The sequence below is a fragment of the Ictalurus punctatus genome, chromosome 18, assembly GCF_001660625.3.
Source record: "Ictalurus punctatus breed USDA103 chromosome 18, Coco_2.0, whole genome shotgun sequence".
NCBI lineage: Eukaryota > Metazoa > Chordata > Actinopteri > Siluriformes > Ictaluridae > Ictalurus > Ictalurus punctatus.
In genome coordinates this window covers 4,960,001-4,985,286 of record NC_030433.2, presented here as the reverse complement: position 1 = coordinate 4,985,286, position 25,286 = coordinate 4,960,001, and the positions used below count along the sequence as shown (strand labels likewise).

The window sequence follows — 25,286 nt, the reverse complement described above, 5'->3', positions numbered from 1 at the left end:
ACACCCTGGACCAGGTGCCAATCCATTGCAGGGCACAATCACATACACATTTACACACCCATTCATACACTGTGGACACTTTGGACATGCCAATCAGCCTACCATGCACGTCTTTGGACTGGGGGAGGAAACCGGAGTACCCAGAGGAAACCCCCGCAGCACGGGGAGAACATGCAAACTCCACACACACAGGGCCCCGGTGGGAATCGAAACTCCGACCCTGGAGGTGTGAGGCGAACTTGCTAACCACTATGCCACCGTGCGCCCAATTAATTAATCAATCAGGCAAAATTTTCTATTGTTTTGTTTGTTGTTAGCTCTGTGTGCTGTGGTGGACAGTTAGCCTAACATTTCTGTTATTTCAGTTAACACGGCGAAGTGATGTGGAACTATAATGCGGTCAACACCTTCCTGGAACTACTTTTCAATTCAACAAGCTTTATTGGCATGACCGTATACATGTACAGTATTGCCAAAGCAGGAATGTAGAACTGTTATTACAGGAATGTAGAACCGTTATTAATAAATACTGTGTAAAAAAAAGAACAATGTATAAAAATGTAAACATTAAAAAAAATAATAAAACATAGAAGAAAAGGAACTATTCTAGCTGAAAATAACTGCACACCTCACCAAACGTCCGTCAACCAATCAGAATCGAGCATTAAACAGCGTTGCGGTATAATCATTTTTTTTTATGTTGTCAACCAATCAGAGTCAAGTATTAAACAACGCTGTGGTATAATAATTTTTTTTATGTTGTCAACCAATTAGAATCGAGTATTAAACAGCGCTGTGGTATAATCATTTTTTAATGTTGTCAACCAATCAGAATCGAGTATTAAACAGCACTGCGGTATAATCATCTTTATATGTTGTCAACCAATCAGAATCGAGTATTAAACAACGCTGTGAGATATATATATATATATATATATATATATATATATATATATATATAACGAAAATGTTATAACAGCACTCCCTGTGGTTTATTTATTTATTTATTTCATCACCAAGCAACAGTGAGCAGTGAAGAGGAAGTACCAATATATATTCACTCCTTAGGCATCAAGGCTGGGTCCCAAATCACTCCGTGCCCTTTACATAAAAAGAGTGCGCATGAAAGACAGGCTCACATCCTACTAGTGCACTACATGTACTGCTATTTGGGACACAGTGCTGTTTTAACTTGAGAGAAACCGTGCGGTCCAGCTGCAGTGTGACTGATACACAACCATGGCTCAGGAGTTTGTCAAAGCCCAAATTAAAGGAGACAAAGTGGTTGTGTTTCTGAAACCATCGTGCCCTTACTGTGTGCTCGCCAAAGATGTGCTGTCCAAATACAGCTTCAAATCCGGACATGTAGAGTTCATCGACATCAGCGGTCGAGACAACATGGACGCCATTCAGGATTATTTACAGCAGATTACAGGCGCTAGGACTGTGAGTGGTTTCTGAGCTGTTCTTTACTAGGGCTTTTGTCCAGTGTACTGAGGCATTTTAAACATCTCTGCTCTCAGAAACTTTAGCAGTAAAAACCATTTATGAACATTTTTAAACGTGTTTTTAAACTTTTTCTTAGGAAAATCGATGACTCATTTATGCCCGTGAACAGGCCACGCCCCTTGAAAGAAAAACAAAATCATTGCAGAGCTCAAAGGAGTAAAGTGCAGCAGTGGATTACCTTCACTTCAGCATTTAAATCTTAAATCCTCTGTTAACCCCTACTCCTTTTATTTATTTTGATTTATTTATTTATTTATTTTTTATTAAATAGACAGCGACCTCAGAGGTGTTGCTTTTCAGTGTGGCATGTTTTCTGCAGATCATGTACGTTTACATGCGACCAAATAATCCGTTAGTAATCGGATTAATAGTCGGACAGATTGAAAAACCTTCACGTAAACACCTCGGTCGATCCAATCTAGCTCTATCCGAATTAGTGATTGGAAGTTCGGATCATTTTACTGACTTGGATCTTTGAGTCTCTTTCAGCTAAAATGAACCAATCTTTTTTGTTCTGAGTCATTTGGTTCATTTCAGCAGAATATAATTAAAATGTTACATGTTAAATTCCCAAACACATCTAGTACTTATGCAAATGTTGATCCCATTTGGAATAAGAAATAAACTATAGGCTAATGTAGCCAAGGCGGATTTATGAGAAACAGAAATGATCGATTAATAGCTTAGCTGGTCTTCAGGCGATATCCGTCGGTTCACCTAACCTCCTGATGCGAGTCGTTCTTTCTTTTGTCACAATGTTTTAAATAAACGATAAGTAAACGGTTTTAGAGATAGCAAACAGTAAGTTCACATAAAATTAAAAAAAAAAAAAAACTCCAACAAATCAAGTTGGAAGAAAATAATAATTAGTACTGAATTAGTATTTACTTAAAATTGTATTTATCTTTAAACTGCAAATTTGCTGAGAAAGAAAATCGTTCGATATGGTTTTTGGCTCTGTGTTGTGGTTCTGTCTGTTGCCTTACAACAGAATAAAATAAAAGTGTGTATATCGGCAGTGTCACAAGCGAAACTGTTTAAGATACGACTCGATGTGGTTCGAGGCCAGTGTATAATGAATTTGCACCGTGCTAAGCTGTAGGCTACATGCCTCACTTATTTGTTAACTAAATCAGCATTGGTGGAAAACTAGAAGCAAACATCAACACACGAGAAAAAAAAATGTTTTGGCTGGTCGAGTATGTGTGGGGTAAGAGAGATATAGTGCAAGTGTCATTTTCGGCTAAACGTGAGCCAGCTGTTGCAGGTGTCTGGAACTAATTGTCTTGTACGGTGTTGTTATTGTGGTGCGCAGGTGCCGCGCGTGTTTATAGGTGAGGCGTGTATCGGAGGAGGAAGCGACGTGGAAGGGCTTGCCAGAAGTGGAAAACTGGAAGGCATGCTGCAGAAAATCGGAGCGCTGCAGTGACTAGATGATGGCGTAAGCCCCACACACACCTCTCTCTATCTATCTATCTGTCTCTCTCTCTATCTATCTGTTTCTCTCTCTATCTCTCTCTCTCAAAACACGCAGAATAAATAGTGTGCTTCATCTCACTCTCTCACTCACTCACATTTTTCTCTCACAGCACTCAGTTCTCCATAAGATAAAAAGCTACATTGCTGCCCAGGGCAGCACCCGCTGTTGTAGCTGCTTTGTCTTGGTTAGACGCAGACTAGAGCTCCACATCAGGATGCGCTCCACATCAGAATGCTTCTAAAATGCCTTTATTCAGGTGGAGATGAAGATCGACAGAACTGCACTAGACTAAAGACAGCCAGAAACGGGCTCTAGATCCAACACACCGACTGCACGTATAACAAACCACATGCTGGATACATAATACATACATACAGTACATATCCCCCCCCCAAATAAAAATCTCGGATGTACATGTTATAAAAATAGTTCACATCGGCGTAAAATTATAATCTCATGGCAAAAAAATAAACATTTGAAGTTTCGCAAGAGTAATCACAGATCAAAGAAATTCTCGCCATGACCATGAGGATGTGAGAAACATCTCTGGAGAGGATATGTTTGACCCTACCCTGTTTAATACTTTGGGAATATATTCCAGCTGTTCCAGTGAGTTTGAATCATGCCATCGGGGGGGGGGATATTCAGTTTTAATATTTCTTGGAGTTGGGTCGTATTTGAAACCGATTTTCGAACTGACGTGAGTTTTAAGGGTTTGTAAAGGAACGATGCAAAGCGTGAAGCTAAATTTCATGCTTGAGGATGACTAGGAACCAGTGCCAGGGTCCAGGGTTCCTTCCCTGTATGAGTTCCCTCCCACTGTTCAAAAAAAACCTGCCTGTAGGTGGACTGATTACTCGAAATTGTGAATGTGTGTAAATGCCTGCGTGATGAACTGCTGTCCCATCCAGGATGTATTCCCAACTTAGATTCCCAGAGTTCCTGCAACCCATGACTGGATAAGAGGTTACTGAAGATGAATAAATGAATTTGGACAGGTTTTCTATGAAGAGTATCAATAGTGATGTGTCAAGAGATTTAGCTGAATAATCCTACAAGATATCACAAGCGGTTAATGAGTAACTGAAAGTACCACCCAACTCGTTTACTTACATAATCTGATAACGAGAGCTCAATCTATGTCGATTATCAGTTTTCTTTCTTAAAGAAAAGGTTGCATGATGCACGAATCTCTGGTCATGTGTTGTAACCTCTCAGTAAATCCACCACAGGGGTTGTACATGTCATAAAATTCAGATATGTCCTCCTGTGTGTTTTCTTTCTTGACACAAGCACGTCTCTACCTGGAAAAATTAATAATATCCGTGTATTGAAAAACTTGATAATCAGGTGGTTTTTTTAAATCAGATTTTTTTTTTTTTTTTTTTTAAACATCTACTTTGGCTTTAATGTTGTTTATTAATCTGTGCGGTATAGATGACGGAATCTGGCAGCGATGATAACCTGGTAACGATCACATTTTGTAGACCGCCATCTCAAGTTTTGTATATAGCTGTAACTGATTTCAGCACTTCATGGTTTGGACCCTACAGTATCAATAATGGTATGTTCTCTCTCTCACACACACACACACACACACACACACGAATTTATTGCTGCCATATTATTATTATTATTATGTATTATGAAGTCGCCAGTAGGTGTTCCTGCTACTGGTTGCCATAGTAACATTTATCAGCAACTAGCATTCCATTTTGGACAAATTTTGCTACTAAAATGAACCATTCTGGTGGGAGAGCGATTTGTATATAAAATTCAGTGTATATATGCGTCATATCATCATAAGAGATGACGGAGAAGCAGTGTGCGCTGTTCTATCAGTGAGATCTATCTGCGGCGAAAGCGCAAGCGCCGGACTGTCAGGTTCCACGAAACAGTTCAGACTCACAGGCAGCATGGCGGATCTATCGTCTTCACTCGCTCGGTAGTCGCCGCACCGAGTCGCTCCAAGTTTGCATACGGTTTTCTCAACTTGACACGCCCACATCTAGTCGCCAACGGTCGGCGTCGCGCTCGTCGCCAGCTCTCGTCGAAAACGAACGCTTTGTCACTACGAGCCGCTGTACGTGTGAAGTACGTGAAATGCACTAGGTTCAAGACGAAGAATTTGTTCTCGACAGATTTCCCCGCACGTTACTGGGACGTTAGGACGAAAGCGAAGCAAAGAAAGTGAACGACTCGCAGATCTTTCGAGAAGATTATATGATTTTATGTTCTATCACAGATCCGGAAATTACGAGTATATTCCATCGTTTGTAAATTTCAATCACTGCAATTGTATTACCTCAAGCTTGAAATGTATTTTCAGCGCTCCTTTACAAACCTCAGTATTCATAGTCTATTCCAAATGGGATTTGGATTTTGTTTCGTTCAAACGGAAATTTCTAACGGCATGATTTTGGGCTCCATATTCTGCCTCGAAGATTTTGATCCTCCTTCACGTCCGCTCACTCGGAGTCGCTTCTACAGTTAATGTAGTACATGGTCTCCTTTTGGAGGAACAGTTTCTCTGTGTGTAGACAAAGCCAGATCCGTGTCATAGGGCACCAAGAGAAACACAGTATGCCTGTGGCCACAGTGTCCGCTCGGGGTCTCTGGAGATCACATGACCGCGCGCTAATGTCACAGGATCAGTGGTCAAAGTTCTCAAAGCAACAAATCCAGCCGTCTGGCAGAATTGCGCCTCCTGCATATTTTTCATGTTTGTGACTCATCTCTCCTCGTTCTCATGTCCTTCTGTCCTCGTCTTCAGCGGGCCGCTTGCGGGAGGTCACATGATGCTGCAGCGGGACTTGCGCAGCTGCCGTCTGCGTTGCTGGTACTCGCTGAGCTCCTGCAAGTAGCCTCTGGAGGGCCAGCGCAGCCGCTCCACCTGCTCCCGCTCCTCCTCTGTCCAACAGCAGCACTGTGACCATGAAGAAAACACAGCGACAACCCCTCACCCCCGCCATATACCCACACAGTGCCTGTTTAACATTATGCCTTAAGCTCTATCTATAATATTAACCATTTAATCATGTCGAGATAAAATGGCATTAACGTATAGCACTTGAATGTCAAAATCCATCCTTTATATCAATAGGTTTTTTCTTCATGAGCTGTATGTTAAATGTTTTTGGCTGAAATATATTGAATTGTCTGTTAAAGTACCCATTAAATCATTCAAAAGGAATCTGTAAAGAATGAAAGTGTGTAGTGCTTCTTTGCACCTGGGTGAAATATGACTGGCTGCACAGTACTGCTGTTCGCAATATCAAAACATAACATTTCTGTATTAAAACCCAAACCCAAGACTATCGTTAGAAAGTCGTGTCCGCTGTAAGGTTAATATGAACGCGCTCGTTCAAATACGTTATTGCTTCTATAGTAACGGCTCGTACAGGGAATCGGACGGGGGACGCCCCATATAATCTTGACGTGTCGTCAAGAAAACGTTTATACGTGATGTGAAGGTTTCTGTAAGGAGACATTTATTGGGTGTCTCTCATTACTTGGAGCTGTGAGGAGTGCCAACCTCATGAAGAATTACCCATCTTAAAAAAAATCTTGAATTCAAGGGGTACTTTTAAGAGTTGCTTAAATGATTCTGCCTTGAATCATTATGCACAACATGGCAGAATGCCCTGCAGGATTTGACCTGGATTAGCATTTCCTGTTTCCAAGAACTGTTGTGTCAAAACTAGCATATGGTGATGTATAAGGGTTTATGTACTTTAACATCTGTTCAGGGCATTTGGTCAGATTTATTTATTTATTAATTATTTATTTATTTTACCCAAGCACACCTTATTTGTAGTAATTATATGAACCGCTATTACAGATGGTCTCAGACAGCTCACCTGATAGCTCCAGGAAGTCAGGTTTGTGGCTGAAGATTAGGTAGTTATTGGCAATGAAGTGGAGGAGCCAGACATACAGCTGGTCAGCATTGTGACACTGTGTGAAGAGGAAGAAACGGTTGAAAACATGCTCTCACTGCTATTCCTGCAGTGATGCAACATGAGGAAAGATTGACTATAACATGAACAAATACATAGAAGACAGAATTCTGTTGAGTCATGCCGATGGAAAATCTTATCAGAAAGTCTGTGATAGTACCAACATGTGACTGGCAAGTGTTATTGCATCATAATGTATAATAGCCAATGAGGTTTGAGTATGCAAATCCAGGTCATGCCAGCCCTTCCGAGAGGAAGCAGGCAGCAATGTGTAATGTTTCTAATTTGTTCATTCACAGTATTAGGGTTTCCTAATGAGCACAACGGTTTAAGTAGGTTTTTGTTACTCCAACAGGTAAGCGTCTATATAATCATAAATATACAGTGCCCTCCACTAATATTGGCACCCTTGGTAAATATGAGCAAAGAAGGCTGTGAGAAATGGTCTTTATTGTTTAATCTTTTAATATTTTGTTCCAAAAAAATTCACAAAAATACTCTGCTCTCATGGATATCGAACAATTGTAAACACAACACAGGTTTATCACCAAAAAAACTGTTAATTATATGTGTGCCACAATTATTGGCACCCCTATGAATTCATATGAGAAAAATATATTTGAAGTATATTCCCATTGATATTTAAAATGGACTAGGAACAGGAAATTGTACAACCATGACAGGGGTATAAATATGAGGTAATGCATACTGTAGTGCCCAAAAGTTTGCATACCCTTTTTGTTCTTTTCTTTGTACAGGGAAATGTGTTGAAATGATGATACGTAGTAATCAGTCACATGCTACAAACGCAGTGGCCACAGTGCCACTAGTGCAATTCTTGCAGCAGATTATTAATTAAGGAGTTCAGGAGAAAAACTAGGGTCGAACCCACCTTTGCTCTCCTCAGTAATCGGATCACACTGATGCTGGTGGAGGCCAGCTCCCGGCTCGGCATGCTCTGCAAATATGCGCAGACACACACCTCGCAGAGGTGCTGCAGACGCTTCACTTGGTACATCTCTGCACAGACAAGTACCGCCATAGCCTGCAACACACTGGCTAAACATGCGCACACACGCACACACACACGCACACACACACGCACACACACACACACACACACACATACACACGCATCTGTCAATCATCTCCAGCTTCTCTTTTCTGATATCAATCATCCTGGCAGCTGTCGGACCCCTGTATTCCATTGTACTGATGCTTATATTCATCTACTGGCAATCAAATCTGAATCAGTCTTCTATGAAAGAATATTTGCTGCCTGCTATGTTCAGTACAAGCTGTACAACATCCATCAACATCCATCAACGCCCTGCTATGATGAACAAGTGGTACAAGAAAGACAAGCATCCAGAGATGTGTTTGTAGGATAGAAAAGGAAAAAAAAAGATCTTTTATAGATGCTTCCAAACTGAGAACTTGAGGATGCAATGATCCGAGACATGAGGATCGAAATAAAAGCAAAGGGTGCAGATTCACCTGGACAGCAGGTGTCTGTGTAGAGATACTCCAGGAAGGCGAGGAAGGTGTCGGAGGAGACCCCGTGTATGGGTACTACTCGACTCCGGGCTTCTGCGTACTTGCCGCTGAACATGGCTGCCATGACATCACAGCGAGCCACAAGCACGGCTCTGTGTGCGGGCAGGACACTCCCTGAAAAGCACGTAAGACACACTGTCACACACACCAACATGAATGGAATGCTACGCATGTACATTATAATGTGTGTAGCACTATACTTATGTACTATAACACAGTGCTGTCGTCATGAATTCCCTCTCAGTGCACGTTGTGCAGTCATGTCTTATGTTTTGGGTTCTACACGTGCCTTTGCTTCTGTTTTTCTCCCGTCTCTGTCCTGGTCCTGTTGCCCGATTGTGTTAACCTGTTCTGTGTTTAATTCTCCATTAGTTAGTCATAGTATCTTTCCTAGAGTCTTATTTTCCAAAGCCAACTTCGTCTACAAATGTAAGCAGCTTGTTATTGTTCTCAAATGATTACTTGCGTTAGAAAGTATTTGTATAACAACGTCAATATAACAAGTATAACAATGTCACTTTATTTGACGTTCGGTATACGGTTCGTTTGAGTCTAACGACTTTTAAGTGTTTAATGATTTTTTTTTTAATCCACTAGCTAAGGGGTTCCCAAACTTTTCCAGGGCAAGGCCCCCCAAATGGAATTAACATTTGACCGAGGTCCCCCTTTTGCAAGATGTCTTTAAAACACATTAAAAATACAGACTTCTGAATATATCCACACTTTTTTTTTTATTAATAATTACGTTGATGTTTTGTCTGTTTAGCAATTAGAACGTTAGGTATAGCAAATGTGATTTTAATATGTATTGTTACAAATAACATGTTATAGTAATGCATATATATTTTTTAAATCATGTATTTATTTATTTTTCACACCAAATCGTTGAGGCCCCCCGGGTGCCCCCTGGTGGCCCCCAAGGGGGTCGCGGCCCCCACTTTGAAAACCACTGCACTAGCTTACCTATGATTCTTCTTGACATATTATGACGGAAATGTGTATGATTAAGCTAACAAATTTATATGGCATATAAAACGTATAAAAATATTTTTTAGTTTTTTGGCCACATTTTACAACGCGAGCACGGAAATTGAGTTGTCCCCATGTGTAGTGAGCCGGGGTCCTTACCAGTGCCCCAGCTCGTGTACACGATATACTGACTCACTACCTACTGAACTGCTCTAGGGAGCTGATTGGGACGTACCCCAAATCCTGTTTTCTTTCTTCTTCCTGGTTTTGACCTTTGCTTATTTGGACTCTGATTATGGATTATTGTAGTTTGTTGCCGTCTGCGTGTGTGTTGAATCTCGTATGTGGTTTGCTGTCATATAAGCGGACTAAGCACATCTGTCATGTTTTATTCTTTACTTAATTTACCAAGCATATTTATTTTTATTATTTATTTATTTATTTCTAAAATGCTACTTCAGACAGCTCTATAAGTGTACATTAGTTAAGTTTTTGACTCGGTGTCGCATCATTTAGTGCTGTATTGTAATGGGTTTAAGCTTTTCCTCTGGTTCTTATCTTAATCCTTCTGCTTGGCCTGAAAAATGTCTGTAAGTACATCCGTACTTGCGTGTTTAATTTATAAGTATTTTTTTTGTTTGTCCAACACTGAGATAATTCTAATTTCCGCCAGTGCGGCAGTGCATTTTTAAAATTTTGTATTACCATATGCTTCACATAACTGTCGGGAGTAGTATGCCTGCTGCAAAACACTAACAAATGGGCTGGAGGAACAGAACACAGAAAATTCTATTATCTCACAATTCTGCTTTATACTAAACACAATTTATGTATACCGTTTACTATTATCAGCAAGGGCCAAAAAAAAAAAAGTCTTATAGTCCAAGAAATACAGTATGTTCAGCATGGGTATGTGTATATGAAAAATAAACTGAGGGACTTGCCTTGCACCATAAAAATGACATCAGAATAGAGAGGGGAGTTGAAGATGTTTCCCAGTGTTTGAGGACCAGGCTGAGAGCGTGGAGCAGCCGTGTCCCTCAGGGCCTACACGAAGAAAATGGCAGCCAGTAAGTCATCTTATAGTTTCACTTTTATAGCAGATAGTGTGGTATGAACTCCTACTACTTCTAATGCAAATGGGAGAAGTGTATGTGTGTGTGTGGGAGGGGTGTTCGCTTTTCCCATTTTAGGCTAGTGTTCATAGTGAATTTGAACAATAGTAGCAAAAAGATCTGGTTTACATTCACGTCAGCATTTGTTTTACATCAAGAAGCATAAAGCAGTGGAGCAAACAGAACTTTCTGGGAGGTTTGTGTTTGTTTGTGTTTTTTTTTGGGGGGGGGGGGTGCTCTAAGGGAATGTTATTACTCACTAACAGGGACGGTTGGTATAAGTGATCTAACAGCAGTAAACAAATGTGGATTAGTTTGGATATTTGTGGAACAGCACCATCGATGGTCGTAAGAAAAATACACGGAATGGTATGAACAAGTGACGCTGGGGCTGATTTCATTCTATCCCAGACTAGATTCATGCAGCCTATCGGTCAGTACGTTTACACGGACAGCAATAATCTGATATTAACCTGATTAAGACGATACTCTGATTAAGAAACTAGCATATATACAGAGATTATTGATGACCTTAATCCGATTAAAGTCATACTCGAAGTAAACACAAATCGAATTAAGACGTGTGGAGTGTTCCTGTTTTAGTCGCATTATCGAAGTGCATTATAGATATGTACACACCTTAATCACATTACTAACATCGTGTGAGAGTTTTCACCGCATTGTGCGACAGGACACGTACACACACGGCAGCGCTCAACCGTTTGACGGCAAACGAGAGAACGGCTGCGTCCCAAACCGTGTACTTACCTACTATATAGTAGGTGAAATACATGTATCTCAGCTACTATACAGTATGTAAGTACGCGGTTTGGGACGCAGCTCACAGCTTCAATCAGTCGTCTATTAGCACGTACAGCCCGACAAATAATTAACTGCACTTGAAGCGTTCGTAAAAATTTAAAATAAAAACACACAAAACTGTATACGGTACCATAACGAAGACGAACGTCCGGAGGGAACGTCGTACGGCGTGGCGCGGTGACGTAATGACGTTCATTTCTACGGTCGCAAAATCCTGGAGGGACTGCTATCGTTCAGTCCAAGTACAAAATACACAAAAGGACAGATGGCAGGACCATGCGTTTATGTTCAATGCTTGAACGAAACTTTTTACCACGACTGGTACTCGGAGTAAACACAGACTTGTTTACAAAATGTTTAGAAATCACGAATGCAGTTAGCGGTCTGCCTTTAATAATGCTTGATAGTGCTCACATCATTCTTACAATTCCACAGTGGTACAAAGCCTTGCTCAGCCCTAATAGTTTTGTTGTCGAGATATTGATAGGTATAAGATTTTAGCCTTTCTGCTATAGAAAACAGCCCTTTCACTGCTACTTAAAATTGCTGTGTTGTACTCTCCAGTCCAAAAGCTAGCTAGTGTATTTTTTATAAGAAAATAATGCCAAAATGTGGGACTAAAGATTTTTACCATAATATGCTGTAATGCACAATACAGCGGAAAAATTACAGCATTACTGCCCAGAGCGCCTCGCAAACCTACTTCTAGTAAATCCACTCCTGTTACCTTTTCTCTCCCAACAAACGAGCGTATTCGATCCAACAGCTGGGCCACTGCTAAAGGGTTCTTGAGCTTCTCAGCCAAAGCCTCCTCCAGAAACTCCCACTCCCAGGCCCCTGTGTGAAACCACACACACACTATTAACATACTTCATTGCATCATGATTTGACTGTCCAATTATCTCTCAAATGATTCTGAACCTTGTATCCTGGCTCTTTATGAAATACCTGCTTACTGCAGAGCTGTTGCGCTCCTCATATGTACGACAGCTTTAATAATACATTGTGTTAAAAGCGCTCGATCATAATCTTTACGCCGCTTGTGCTGGCCGCAGCAGATTTCGCCTTTTACCCCCTATCATTGACAGTGCTCATTAGAACAACAAATGCTGGCATGCTCACAGCACCGTTATTGAGCAACCTGTCAGAAATGCTTCTCTCGTCCCATGTCGCCCTTATAGTCATTATAGGCTCGTCGTGTTTGTTTGCAACATGGAAGGCTTTTCCTGTCCAACTGCAGTGTTTCGGGGCGTTTTCCACTGCCCTTGAAGCGAAGAATACAAAGAGCCTGTGCACAATGACAGTATATATCCGCGCAGGCTGAAACGCATTGGTATGACTCTCAGCTTCTTACGGATACACATGTCGTTACACTGATGAATGTGTCTATCAATTCTGCCGGTCATAAAGCGGCTCTGATTGAGCTGCGGTCAACTGAATCCATGATCGTTAACGATTTACACCGGCGATATTGGATATTTCTTCTCCTTTGATCTTTTCTAGCCGACGCATTGATATATACGGCTAATGTGAGCATGAAATCACACTTATGCATTCAGCACCACACGTCTATAGACGCAACACATCCCACATGAAGACACGTCTCTCTCTCTCTCTCGCTCGCTCGCTCTTCTCTTCCTTTCTCTCCATATATTAATTTCACCCCTTTCCTCCATCCTCCTTTTCTTTCTACCTCCCTCTCCCCTTTGCAGTATGTTTATGTTCGGACCATGCTAACCAGCCTTACAGCCCCGGGTTACAGGAGTACTTTCACGTACGCAGCGAGCTGTGAATCTCACATGCACACACATATACATTCACACACACACATACACACACACAGACACACATAAACATCCATATAAAATTCTCCCAGTAATGAAACAGTGCCTCGAAAAAAAAAAAAAAAAAGACTCCTTCTACTGAAACACAAAAGAAAAATCCGGGCATGGTACGGAGGAGATAAGGGAGGCTTGCCAGAGGTATTTTTACTTTTAGAACAGTGATTTAGTGGCAAACGACTCCCCGCTACGAACATCTCAGGATGCGTCTTTCTAATGCACTTTAATACAGTGCCAATTTCCTTTCCCATTTATCCACTACTGAATACGTTCAGCATGGTTATGAAATAATTAACTTTTTGTACAGGATGCATTAATTAAGGCTACAGTTCAATTGAAAACAATAGAAAATCTGCTTCCACACTTTTGAACAGCACTGATCGGAGTAGTGCAGGATTTTGGTCCAGTATAGGGTACATCTTCTACGTTTATTATATGATCAGGCAATGTTACTAGTTTTAAGAATGAATTCTGTTTAAGTATTTAATGTAATTCAGTTGTTGTTTTTTTCAAGGCCTTATCTAATCTGTCTTGTCACCTGTTGTAGATTAGACGTTCGAATTTGCATCGTTCGATAGGGAGTTATTGATTGCACTAGACATAAGAGAGAGCCTCTTTAAGAATATACAGAAAGATAAGAGTAAATTGTGTCTAGAGAAATAGGACACTTTGCAACTCAATTTGCAAAATCAAGTTTGTAACTTCAAAGCTTATGACTCGCAAATTGACTTAATCTTCAAAGCTTATGACTCATAACTCGGCTCAGACTTCAAAGCTTATGACTCATAACTCGGATTAGACTTCAAAGCTTATGACTCGCAAATTGACTTAATATTTAAAGCTTATGACTCCTAACTTGACTCTGAATTCAAAGCTTATGACTCATAACTCGGATTAGACTTCAAAGCTTATGACTCGCAAATTGACTTAATATTCAAAGCTTATGACTCCTAACTTGACTCTGAATTCAAAGCAAGGCAACTCAACTGGATTTCAAACCTTATAACTTCTTAATTTGGCTCGGCCTAGGACTCGACTCGGACTTCATAGCTAATGGCTCATAATTCAGCTCAGACTTCAAAGCTTATGACTCATAATTCGACTCAGACTTCAAAAGCTTTTGATGCGCAACTAAACTCGGACTTCGAAACTTGTGACTTACAACTCGAATAGGATTTCATATGGACGAGCTTATGACTCATATCGGGACTTTGATTTCCAAGCTTCATACTTACAACTAAGATTTAAAAGCTTATAACTCTCAACTCGAGTCACACTTCAAAGTTTCTGCCTCATGACTGGGGATGTTGTTTCCTTTAGATACAAAGACATTGATAAAAAGATTGGGAAAAAAACAACAACAACACAGCTGCATCAAAACAGGGTGTCTAAATAACTGGTACACAACCAGTAACGTCATTATTCGCTAAAAGACACATGAGAAAGGTTTAACAATTCAACACAAGTTAGTGCTCTGAATCAGGCTAGTTAATACGGCAAGCTGTGGTTATGCCTCAGTTCTGAAAATAAGGTAGCATAATAAAATACGGTACCATGTTTGTCTTGTCAGCTTCTCTAACTTTTTTTTCACCAACAGTAGTAGTATCTAGCTGTATTTCATCTGACTCATCCAAGACTCCAAGACAAAATTCATTGGGACACAAATGTTGATTTGAGAGTTTGGGACTTGACCATAGCTCATAGCAGATGACTTGTGATTTGACTCGACTCTAGGTTGCTCTCACTACTTTTAAGTTGTCCTTCATATTTCGAGTTATGTTTAGAGTTTCTTGGAACAGGGCTGTATTTACAGTATATTAAATACCTTTTTTTTTGCCACTTTGAATTTGTTGTCGCTGACGTCTTAACTGTGGTTTCATAATTTTAGAAGCCAGGCAGCTGCTAGAAAAATGGACAGAAGGAAAGTGTGCTTCTTTATGGTGCTTTTTCAAGGTCTCCTGTCATTTAAAACCTCCTCTTATGAAAGTGATGAAGAAGCGGAAAAACGAGCCTCTGCTTTGCAGCTGCTATGAAACATATCTGCACATAATGTCCTCATAACGGTGGAGACCCATCCATGTAATTTCACATAGTTGCACTATTTGCATGTGCTCACCTCTGTAGAGAAACATCAGCGTCTCCCACATGCATGCACACAGCAGCGGGTCCTTCACCACTAGCCGGGACAGTTGCCCAGGTAGGTGCCCGTCTGTCCGGGTCAGGTCATCCAAACCACCGTCCCAAGTGGACAACAGAGAGTGTGGGCTGTCTCTCTCCCGGCAGGCACATCTGGACATGGGCCTCTCCCACGCCTGCCTTCCCACCAGCAGCTGCTTAAAATATGGGCTAACAGCACTTAATACAGCTGCATGTGCCCATCCCAGCTCCTTCCCAGAATCCCCGGCATAAAAGACCACATCAGCAAACTGCACGCCACGCTCCAGCAACCACTGCAGGTCTTGAGAGAAGCTGGACTCCTCCACTCGCACTGGAGGAAGGCGTGCTGCGAGACAGCAGAGAGGTGAAGGGATGGTGGGGTGATGCATATAAATTAGCCAGGGGGGTGGGGGAGTAGAAAGCGGAGAAAAGAGAGATTTCCGTGAGGGATGAGATAACGCGAGTGGAAGCAGAGAGAATGGGTGATCGAGTGTAAGAGAGCGTGGAGGATTAGAAACGTGTAAAAAATGAACGAGGGCATGGGGGAATGATAAAGTATGACAGCATAAAGAAGTCAGTATTTGTACAGAAGGACTAGTCAAGATAACATCAGGCATATAATACGCATACTTTTGATAAATCCTCGCATCAATTTTTTATCACCATCTGATTTTGGCAAGACGTTCCAGGATTCTGTAGCCTCCATTTTTAATGTCCTAGACGCCATAAAAAGAGTTAAGTGGTGCTGGACCAACATCAACAAACTACCCGAAAGCATTTGGCTCCGTTCCCTGATGTTTTTCAGTCTATAAACTAATATTATGACACTCATACTTTAATAATGTTCTCATATTACTTTGTATACACGTGCACATACTATCGGGATCAGAGCACTGGAAACACTGGACCAGTATCACATCAGATCTAATCCACTGACGTATTTTAGGCCATGAACAAGTTATGGGTTCTAACCCAAACCCAACACAAACCGTACACTCGAACCACTCGCAGGTTACGGCAATGACTGCTCATGACGAACCTATTAAATGCACAAATGCACAAATGAATGTTTTATTATTATTAAATATATCGTACACTGACTGAAGTCCTGTACTCATCAACAAAATGCAAAACCTTAACAATAGAGCCTGATTAATTCGACAGCTTGAGTCCTTGCACTGCTTGAAGCATGCCACTTTGTAAATCAAAGTAGCCAAATTAGCCATTTGCACACAATAAATCTTCAGTTATAGTGCACGCTAGGCTTCAGTATTAATTACATTACTGGTTGCGTTCTCACTTAGTTACTAAATATAACGTCGGCATTGAACATCAGTCAGATATAAACACGTGTAACGCTTTCCGCTCGAAGAACAAAGGAACGTGAGCAACACGTTTACCTTATTTAACTCTACGTTTCCAGCGAGCCATTATACACTTTGTGTTTAAACACGCTAACTAGACAACGCTATAAATATCTATACGGCTACTTAATGTACAAGTCATTGCAAGATCAGCAAACGCACCCCCTTGGAATCTGAGCTCTTACTGACTTCAGGAGTTATAAAAATGACCCAAACGAATATATCCCTAATGAGCACAGGACACAGTATTAGTGCGAAATGCACAGACATTAGCATTAAAGCTGGCTACCGTCACACCTCTGAAGTAACCGTTCAGAGATATTGAACAGATATTGGCACTGTGTTAAACAGGGGGGGGGGGGGGGGGGGGATAAAGTCATCTCTACAGAGTCACTGGCTTAAATCTCCCAGGAATGAATGATTACATGCAAAAGAATAAAATAGAGTAGAATAGAATTTTGTATGTAGACATCAGTAACTGGCACAGTGATACTGGTACAATGACAATACAGCTGTTCTATTCTATTCTTATTGCATTAAAATTGCATTCTGTTATTCCATTATCTTCTGTTCTGTTCTATTATTCCATTCTATTTTACTATGTTCTATTCTGGTTTAATTCTATTCTATTTTATTCTACACGCAAATCAAATTTCATTGCACTTGTATAGAGCCAATACAGCTATTCTATTATATTGTTATTTCGTTCTGTTCTATTCTTTTGTTATTCCATCCCATTCTATTCTATTCGATTCGATTCGATTTCATTCCGTTCTGTTTATTTATCTATTCTATGATTCCATTCTAGTATTGATTCTCTCTTCTACTCGGTTATTGCGTTCTATTATTTATACTTGTACGGTGACAATACAGCTATTCTGTTTTATTCTGTTTTACTCAACTATTCTCTTCTATCCTACTATTCTATTCTTGTTATCCCCGTTATATTATATTATGTTCTAGTCTATGCTATTCTATTCTATTCATTCTATTGTTCCACTCCATTCGATTGTTGTGTCATTACACTGTATTCCATTCTACTCTATTCTATATTGTTTATTGGATTACTGTTCTCTAATAGTGCCATATGAACATACACAAATTGTCAGCAGTGTAAGATGTAAGTGTATATACGGTATTTCCATATTCATATTCATACCTGGTTGGTCCAAGTGTGGAGGGCGGGGCTCATTAAACCGGTGACCCCGCCTCTTGTCAGGTCTCTCTTTCGCCTTCTGCTTCAGACACTGAATCATGAAGTATTCGAGCTAAATGAGCACACACAGACAGTGTTTGTTTTAGCGCTGTCAGAAGACATTTCAGTGTTTGATATCTCTTCAGATTTACAGAGTATTTACACATCCTAAGGTGAAAAAGCATGTCTACATTTCTGCTATCCCGCGTTCTATTTCAGTTTTCCCGTATCCTTTGATGTAGAAAAAGGGTTTGAATAAATACATGCCATTTACAGCAACCAGTTTGTGCACCAATTTCCTAATTATATATATAAAAGAAATTATTAAATATGTGCCCTCAATGGAAGAAGTTAACAATATCAGACAGGCACTTCTTGGTGTGAGATTTTTTCTGTGACTGAATCTCAAATGTACTGTACGACAGCATTATGTTGCACCCTATGTAGTGAGCATATATAGAAAAAAAAAGTAAGACATTTGGGATTTGGCCTAAATGTGTTAGAGGGACTCGAATTAAAATATTATATACGTCGGAGTGAAACGTCTTGCATGGAACCGTTGAACATGGTGGGTATTTTATAGGGAAAAAAAAGAAATGTAAGATCGAGTTAAAAAACCACTGTTGTGTGTAAATCACAAAACATCTGAAAGCATTCCAGTTAATGATATGTAGTGTTATATAGATTTTGTCATAAAAATGTTAACAAATTGACACTTTAATATATTTATTATCAATTCATTGCACATTTTATCGATCAGTGCGACGTATGTGTCGGTATAAAATTAGAATCGATTTGAGAATCGATTAAGAATACATGCATTATACTGCGTGGCATATGAAGATACTCACCACACTGCCAAAGTAGCGACCAACGAAGAAGTTATTGAGCGAGGGTAACTCTAGGTAGGTGGCTCCCAGGTCTCGGGACAGCTGGAGCCCCTCGCCGTGAGGAACACAAGTGCTCCAGTCGGACGCGCACAGGGGGCACGTGCACGGCGGCCCTTCATCTGGACGCAGTGACAACCAGCGATAGTACAGTTGAGGGAAAAAATATGAGACGCATATAAGCAGAATCTCCCCGGCATACAGCACTGATCTTATTGAATTAATCTTATACGCAAAGCCAAGGCTCTAAGAATATCTCACCCAGACAATGATGAAGGCTAACACTTGTGAAAACACATGACATCTCGGGACTTGCAAACATGCAAACATATGGGACAGGAGAATCAGTTGCGTCATAACGCCACCAGGAATATAAATCAGCTGATACAAGCAAGAGTGTGTGTGTGTGTGTGTGTGTGTGTGTGTCTGTATGAAGAAAGGGAGCAGGAGAGGAGAAAAAGAAGAGATGGAAAGGCAGATAGCAGGGTGGAGGGGGGATACGAAATGGGAGGGTAAGGGAGGACCCATGGGAAGAACATAAACAACAACAACAACAGCAAGGAGAGAAACTGAGAAGAGAGACAAAGGCAGGAGGAGGAAATAATTGCCAGCTCACTTCCACTTGAGTGAGGGATAGATCTTGTAGACAGTTAAGGTGAAAAAGATCTTAAAAGATCTTGAACTCAGTCTGACAGTCCTGAGATGAAGCTCTGCACTGAGGATTTTCCAGTTCCAGATTATACCAAATATAACTCAGAGATCCTTCAACGGGAATATTTATAATACATAAGAGGTTACAAAACATCGAGGGCCGTTATTTGAAAGGCAAATCAGTATAGATACAAAAGAAGACTTCCTACTAAAAGCGATGCAATAAGGCATCAGAAGGCTGGATGCAGCATAAGTGAAGGATGTTACAGGACAATGTTTAGGTTAGGGTTAGGATTAGTATTTATGTACTGAAGTTTGGCCTCAAATGGCATTTATAGACCAAAATATTAACCTAAATGCATTTATAGACCAAAATATTAAGCTAAAATACCCTAAAATATCAATTTCAAACTGTCAGACACTGGCTCTGGGCTTAATGCTGCTCCTCGCTCAGGCCAATATTACACAAGACAAATGGGCTTAAGTTCAAGGTCAGAAGCGCGCATGGCTACAACACGGCTTTTTTTGTCTTGGCAAACTCCTCACTACACGCACATAACTCAGCTCTGAATAATGAATATGGCACTTGCTCTAAAATATATACAATTTTTTTCCCTTGACATATTGTAGTGACAGAACCCAAACACTTTTATTTAATTAATAGAATGAAGCTTTTATAGTCTATGAAAATGTAGACCAAACAGCATCCAAATTCATAAATTTACCCCTGAGACTAAGAGAGGGGGTTAAGAATAGAAACACATACAAAGGAATTATACTCTTAATATATGCATAATAAAATAAAATAAAAATACTGAAAAGATCAGTTCCAACTCCAAGGACGTTTACTCAACTTTTAATCCAAAAATAATTCCTCCGTTGAAGCTTTTGGTTTATCCCCACCCCCAAATACTGCACTAGAAAAGACTTCACCACTCAAACAATGGCAATGTGATTAGTTAGAGATGGCAGCAAAAACCCAGTCCAAATCCATCCATTTTCCATGCCTCTTTTCCTACACAGGGAGAGCCTGGAGCCTATCCCAGGGAACTCGGGGCACAAGGCTGGCGACACCCTGGACACAGGGTGCAATCACACGCGCCTTCACGCACTATGGACAATTTGCAAATGCCGATCAGCCACATGTCTTTGGACTGGGGGAGGAAACCGGAGTACCTGGAGGAAACCCACGAAGCACGGGGAGAACATGCAAACCACAGAGGTGTGAAGCAAATGTACTAACCACTAAGCCACTGTTTGTAATCAAATAAACGTTTAAGAGTAGGACAAGACGTTCATGTGTCTGGTTACAAATAGTGCAAATGTTTATTTTTTTGACCGCATCAAATCACTGTATAAGCTAAGTTAAATCTCTGCACAGTATTTCTCAAATATTCAATATTTAGGCTAAAATAAGGTTATGTAAGGAATTTTGGACATAATTTTGCCTGCACTGTACATTGCTATACTGTAGAGTGAAGTTTTTAATGGTCCGGTTTTGATGGGTTTATATCCAATTGTTCCTGGCTGAAAACATTCTGGCATTGTCTTTTTGGCGGCTGATAAGTCTGATAAGTCTGATAAGTGGTGCAGTCTAATCCGCAAGCTTTTTCTGTCTACAAAGCAAAAAAAATGTTTGGGCAGAGCTAAAATTGGCACACATTGGCAACTATCATACCAAGTCACTAAGGTTAGTTTTTATCCAACATATTGAAATTGAAACGCTGCCTGATTTACACCACACAGAAGGTACTGTATGAGCGGATGCTCTGCTTCAATACAAAGTCCTTCTGACCAATCACCTTTATCCTATAATGAAACATTTCTATCCCGATGGGCGTGGTCTCTTTCTGGATGACTCCGCCCTCACTCACATGTCATGGGGGCTCGCTGAATGCTTTGATGAGGATGATCCACCAGATCTCAACCCCATTGAACACCTATGCAAGATCTTGGACTGATGTGTCAAGACGGTGTTCTCCAACACCAAAACACCGTCCAAACAGAATCGCTTTAGAAATATTGTTTTATCCGTCCCGTACAGTTCCAAGGAACTGTAGAATATTTTCCATGCTGCCTTGAAGCAGTACTGGAGGCTCTTGAGGCCTAACACCTTACTAACACACTTTATGTTGCGTTTTTCCTTTAATTTGTCGCTCGTCGGTATGTGCAGTATTTACATTAAGATTTAGAAGGTTGGGTTTTTTTCATGTGTGCCAACATTGTGGAAACAGAAGCCTTTATATCTATAGTACATACTTATACATACTTACAAGTTGGTTATTACAGAGGCTCCCAAACTTTTCCAGGGCAAGGCCCCCCAACCGACGTTAAAATTTGACCGAGGCCCCCCTTTTGCAAGATGTCTTTAAAACACATTAAAAATACAGACGTCTGAATGTATCCCCCTTTATTTATTTTTTTTATTAATAATGACATCTTACATCTTTACATTACATCACATCAGGAATTGATTGTGTGTGTACGTGTGTGCGCGTGTGTGTGTGCGTGTGGTTGTCTGAGAGTGAGAAAGAGAAAACATACATTTATTTATTTTTCACACCAAATGGTTGAGGCCCCCATGGGCGCCCCCTGGGGGCTCCGAAGGGGGCTGCGGCCCCCACTTTGAAAACCACTGGGTTATCAAGTTTAACCCCTAAACCCCTGGTTTGTTATTGATTTTAAAGCCTATTACTCAGTAACAACTATGAATTATTCAGTAGCTACAGTTAATCTAATAGGAAAGCTATGTAGTGAGGAATGTAACTCTAGGTCCCAATTCACACCCACACCCACATATATAATATAATAGGCTTTAAGATCAATAACAAACCAGGGGTTTAGGGGTTAAACTTGATAGTATGTATAAGTAACCAACTTGTAAGTACATATAAGTATGTACTCTCTCTCTCTCTCTCTCTCTCTCTCTCTCTCTCTCTCTCTCTATATATATATATATATATATATATATATATATATATAATATTCAGTATATAATGAATACTGAAACTAATAACAATAATAATAATAATGATATACATATATATATATATATATATATATAATAATAATGATATATATATATATATATATATATATATATATATGTATGTGTGTAAAATTATAGCTAAATCAAACATATACAACAATAAATCATATATACAACAATAAAGAGAGCAACTAATCCATATGGCAAGATGACACACCATAAAACATGAGGACAAATTATAGACAGAACAAGATGTGTCACCTCATCAAGCCATTTAACATCGCACTGCCAAGAAATATAATAATCATAGTTGAAACGTTAGTAGGAGAGAATATGTGGAGAGAGTGTAGCTAGGGCCCGTTTGTCAGAGCAGTTTATCACGTTAAATAGTTAAACAGATTTCACAAAAAATTGTGTTAGGAATGATTTACATTCCCATCAAATCATAGCACCGGACCTCATCTGTGTTTGGCATTCATATAGACCAGACGTGCCAGAGCTCCACTTCCACGCAATATAACCACGGTTATGCGTATGTGCATGACTCCACTGTGGTGTGACCGCTCTCGGCCTGTGATGTCTCTACAGTGATAAGAATCGCTGCAGATTTCCCATCATCCTCAGTATTCAGCAACAGTCCAAGTTTAGCGGGTGAAAGACAGTGACCTTCCTCAAGTCTAGCACTAACCTGGCATCTCATTAAATCTAGACTATTAGCCTTTCGGCGTAAACAGCTCTGCAGCGGAGGATTAGTATCAAACCTTGATAGATTATTTATTTAAAGGTCAGATAGAGAACACAAGGAGCTGCTGCTGCTCGGTTAATTCAAGTTCAATCCTCAAGCTGATGGCTCTGGGTGCGTTCGGTTTAAATGTTTACCTCTGAGAACGTGCAAATACGTTATCTGCAAACTGCTGGTTAAAATGAAAGCGGATCTAAAGATTGTATTTTGGACTGCAGTGTGGAATGGTTCAGCTATTACAGTGGGTTAAAGTTTGAGGATTCAGTGTTTAACTTCACTCAAACTTTGCACTGAAAAACGCAGACGAGGGACGTATGACTCACTCGTTTGTTATTGTTTACCACCTTCTCACCAATTAAGAACACACAAATAGGTCTGCAACAACTAATCGACAAAATCGATACAATTTGATAGTACAAATAATTAAAATGTTCAAAATTCAATCATTTCATTATCAATGAATTGGTGTATTATTTGACGCCCACTGTGGCATGCACACTATTTGACTCTATTAGCTTATACGTAACAATGCACTACAAAAACATCAACGTTATTCAATTTTCTCACCATACACAGTATATATTTATAACATGTACATATAATATATGTTGTTCATCAAGTCGTCAAGTCAGAAATACTGAAATATTTTGAAAAAATGTATGGAACCAGCAAAAGTGTACAGAAGACCTCGCGTTAGTTTGGGTGATTTCCTTTAGTTAGTTTTTGCTCGCCCGGGTTAGTTTGGGTTACTGGTTATTTAATTACACCTGGTTCTGTAGTAGTTGATTGCAAATTGTTTTTTTACCAACACAGAACCGAGCTAATCCTGTATCTTTATCCACTTAATTGCATTCACTGTACATTCTAAGGCCCTTCATTTCATTTTTTAAAAATCGACTCCTTTGGTCTGGTCTTGAAGACTCATGAAGGACACTTTTAAGATGCAGAGCAGAAGTATATTAACGCCAAATAATAGCATAAGCACAACCTCAGCACCAACAGGCTCAGATACGTATTGCATGCTTTTTATCCTTAATCCTTAACAGATTAGTGCATGACAAAGATGAAAAATTCATGAGTAGAGACGCAAGCCGCCACTCTTGCAAAACAATCATTTACAGAGTAATGATATGTTAAGGTTCAGAGCCTTGAGATATACGAACACAGTGCAACACTTTGGGCAAAGAGACAGAACCATCGTGATCATTTAAACTTCATAGAGTCAGCAGAATAGAAGAAGCCAAACATCTCTCACCATTAAGCCGTGCCCCGACTGCTACCAGGATGACAGGCATGCCCCAGTGACGCAGGAGGGGGCGGAGTCGAGGGGCGTAGCCATTTCTGACCTGCTGGAAGGTCAGCTTGTCATTTACCGAATACTTAATGACCACGATATCAGCTTGCTCCAAAACACTCCGCACACTGGCCCAGTCACTGTCCAACAAGTCCTGAGGGGAGAATCAAGATGGGGAACAAAGAGCGTAAAGAAGATGCATTTTTGCAGCAGGGAGTTCATCATCAGAACATCTTCCCAAAATAATATGTTCAAATTCAGAGAACTAGCATATGCACAAATCTTGAAGACTCTAACAAGCTGCAGTAATCTGAAGGACCGAAGGAGTCACCTCCTAAATCCCTCAAACCCATTAATTCTGCTTTTTTTATTCCTCCATCCTCAGTATCTTAATCAGTTGATCTCTCATTTACATATCCACAGTACAGCCGCTACAGCACATATTACTGTTCATAAACCTATTCACAATTTCTTAATGTACATATTCAAAAGCAAAATATACATATTTTAATGTTTTTTTATTTCCCTACTGTACTTTTAATCACCAACTAGTATCACAGCATTTCTACTCGGAAAAGTGCTCCGTGTATATATATATTTCTAAAAAAGAGTAAAAGTATATGTTCTAAAAGTGATATGTGTAGGTAGCAATTTGCACACCATACAGTACATGCTCACGCACTCATTCATCCACCACACAACACTCACTCAGACACTCATCCACCACACAATACTCATTCACTCATTCATCCACC

The 25,286-nt window shown here is 40.1% G+C and overlaps 2 protein-coding genes across 7 annotated transcripts in view; one reads left to right on the top strand and one right to left on the bottom strand.

Annotated features, from left to right (window-relative positions):
• The first annotated feature begins 1,227 nt into the window (after positions 1–1,227).
• glrx (glutaredoxin (thioltransferase)) lies at positions 1,228–6,190 on the top strand. Its single transcript, NM_001201318.2, has 3 exons — positions 1,228–1,446; positions 2,825–2,950; positions 5,763–6,190. Exons 1-2 carry the CDS (start codon positions 1,240–1,242, stop codon positions 2,936–2,938), a joined length of 321 nt encoding a protein of 106 aa, NP_001188247.1. The 5' UTR covers positions 1,228–1,239; the 3' UTR covers positions 2,939–2,950; positions 5,763–6,190.
• Positions 3,222–25,286, bottom strand: part of rhobtb3 (Rho related BTB domain containing 3) — a 25,169-nt gene continuing 3,104 nt past the window's right edge. For 2 of the 6 annotated variants that reach the window (XM_053687783.1, XM_053687784.1), the window contains 9 exons: positions 24,493–24,685; positions 18,820–18,977; positions 17,933–18,041; positions 15,369–15,755; positions 12,139–12,248; positions 10,415–10,521; positions 8,446–8,615; positions 7,841–8,007; positions 5,976–6,946 (listed from right to left, as the gene is read on the bottom strand). In XM_053687783.1, coding sequence (XP_053543758.1) covers positions 6,797–6,946; positions 7,841–8,007; positions 8,446–8,615; positions 10,415–10,521; positions 12,139–12,248; positions 15,369–15,755; positions 17,933–18,041; positions 18,820–18,977; positions 24,493–24,685 — 1,551 coding nt within the window. In that variant the 3' untranslated portion in view covers positions 5,976–6,796. Of the gene's footprint in view, positions 5,900–5,975; positions 6,947–7,840; positions 8,008–8,445; positions 8,620–10,179; positions 10,239–10,414; positions 10,522–12,138; positions 12,249–15,368; positions 15,756–17,932; positions 18,042–18,819; positions 18,978–24,492; positions 24,686–25,286 lie in introns of those variants that run through there. The other 4 variants (XM_053687785.1, XR_008398291.1, XR_008398293.1 and 1 more) reach the window with 4 other exon arrangements.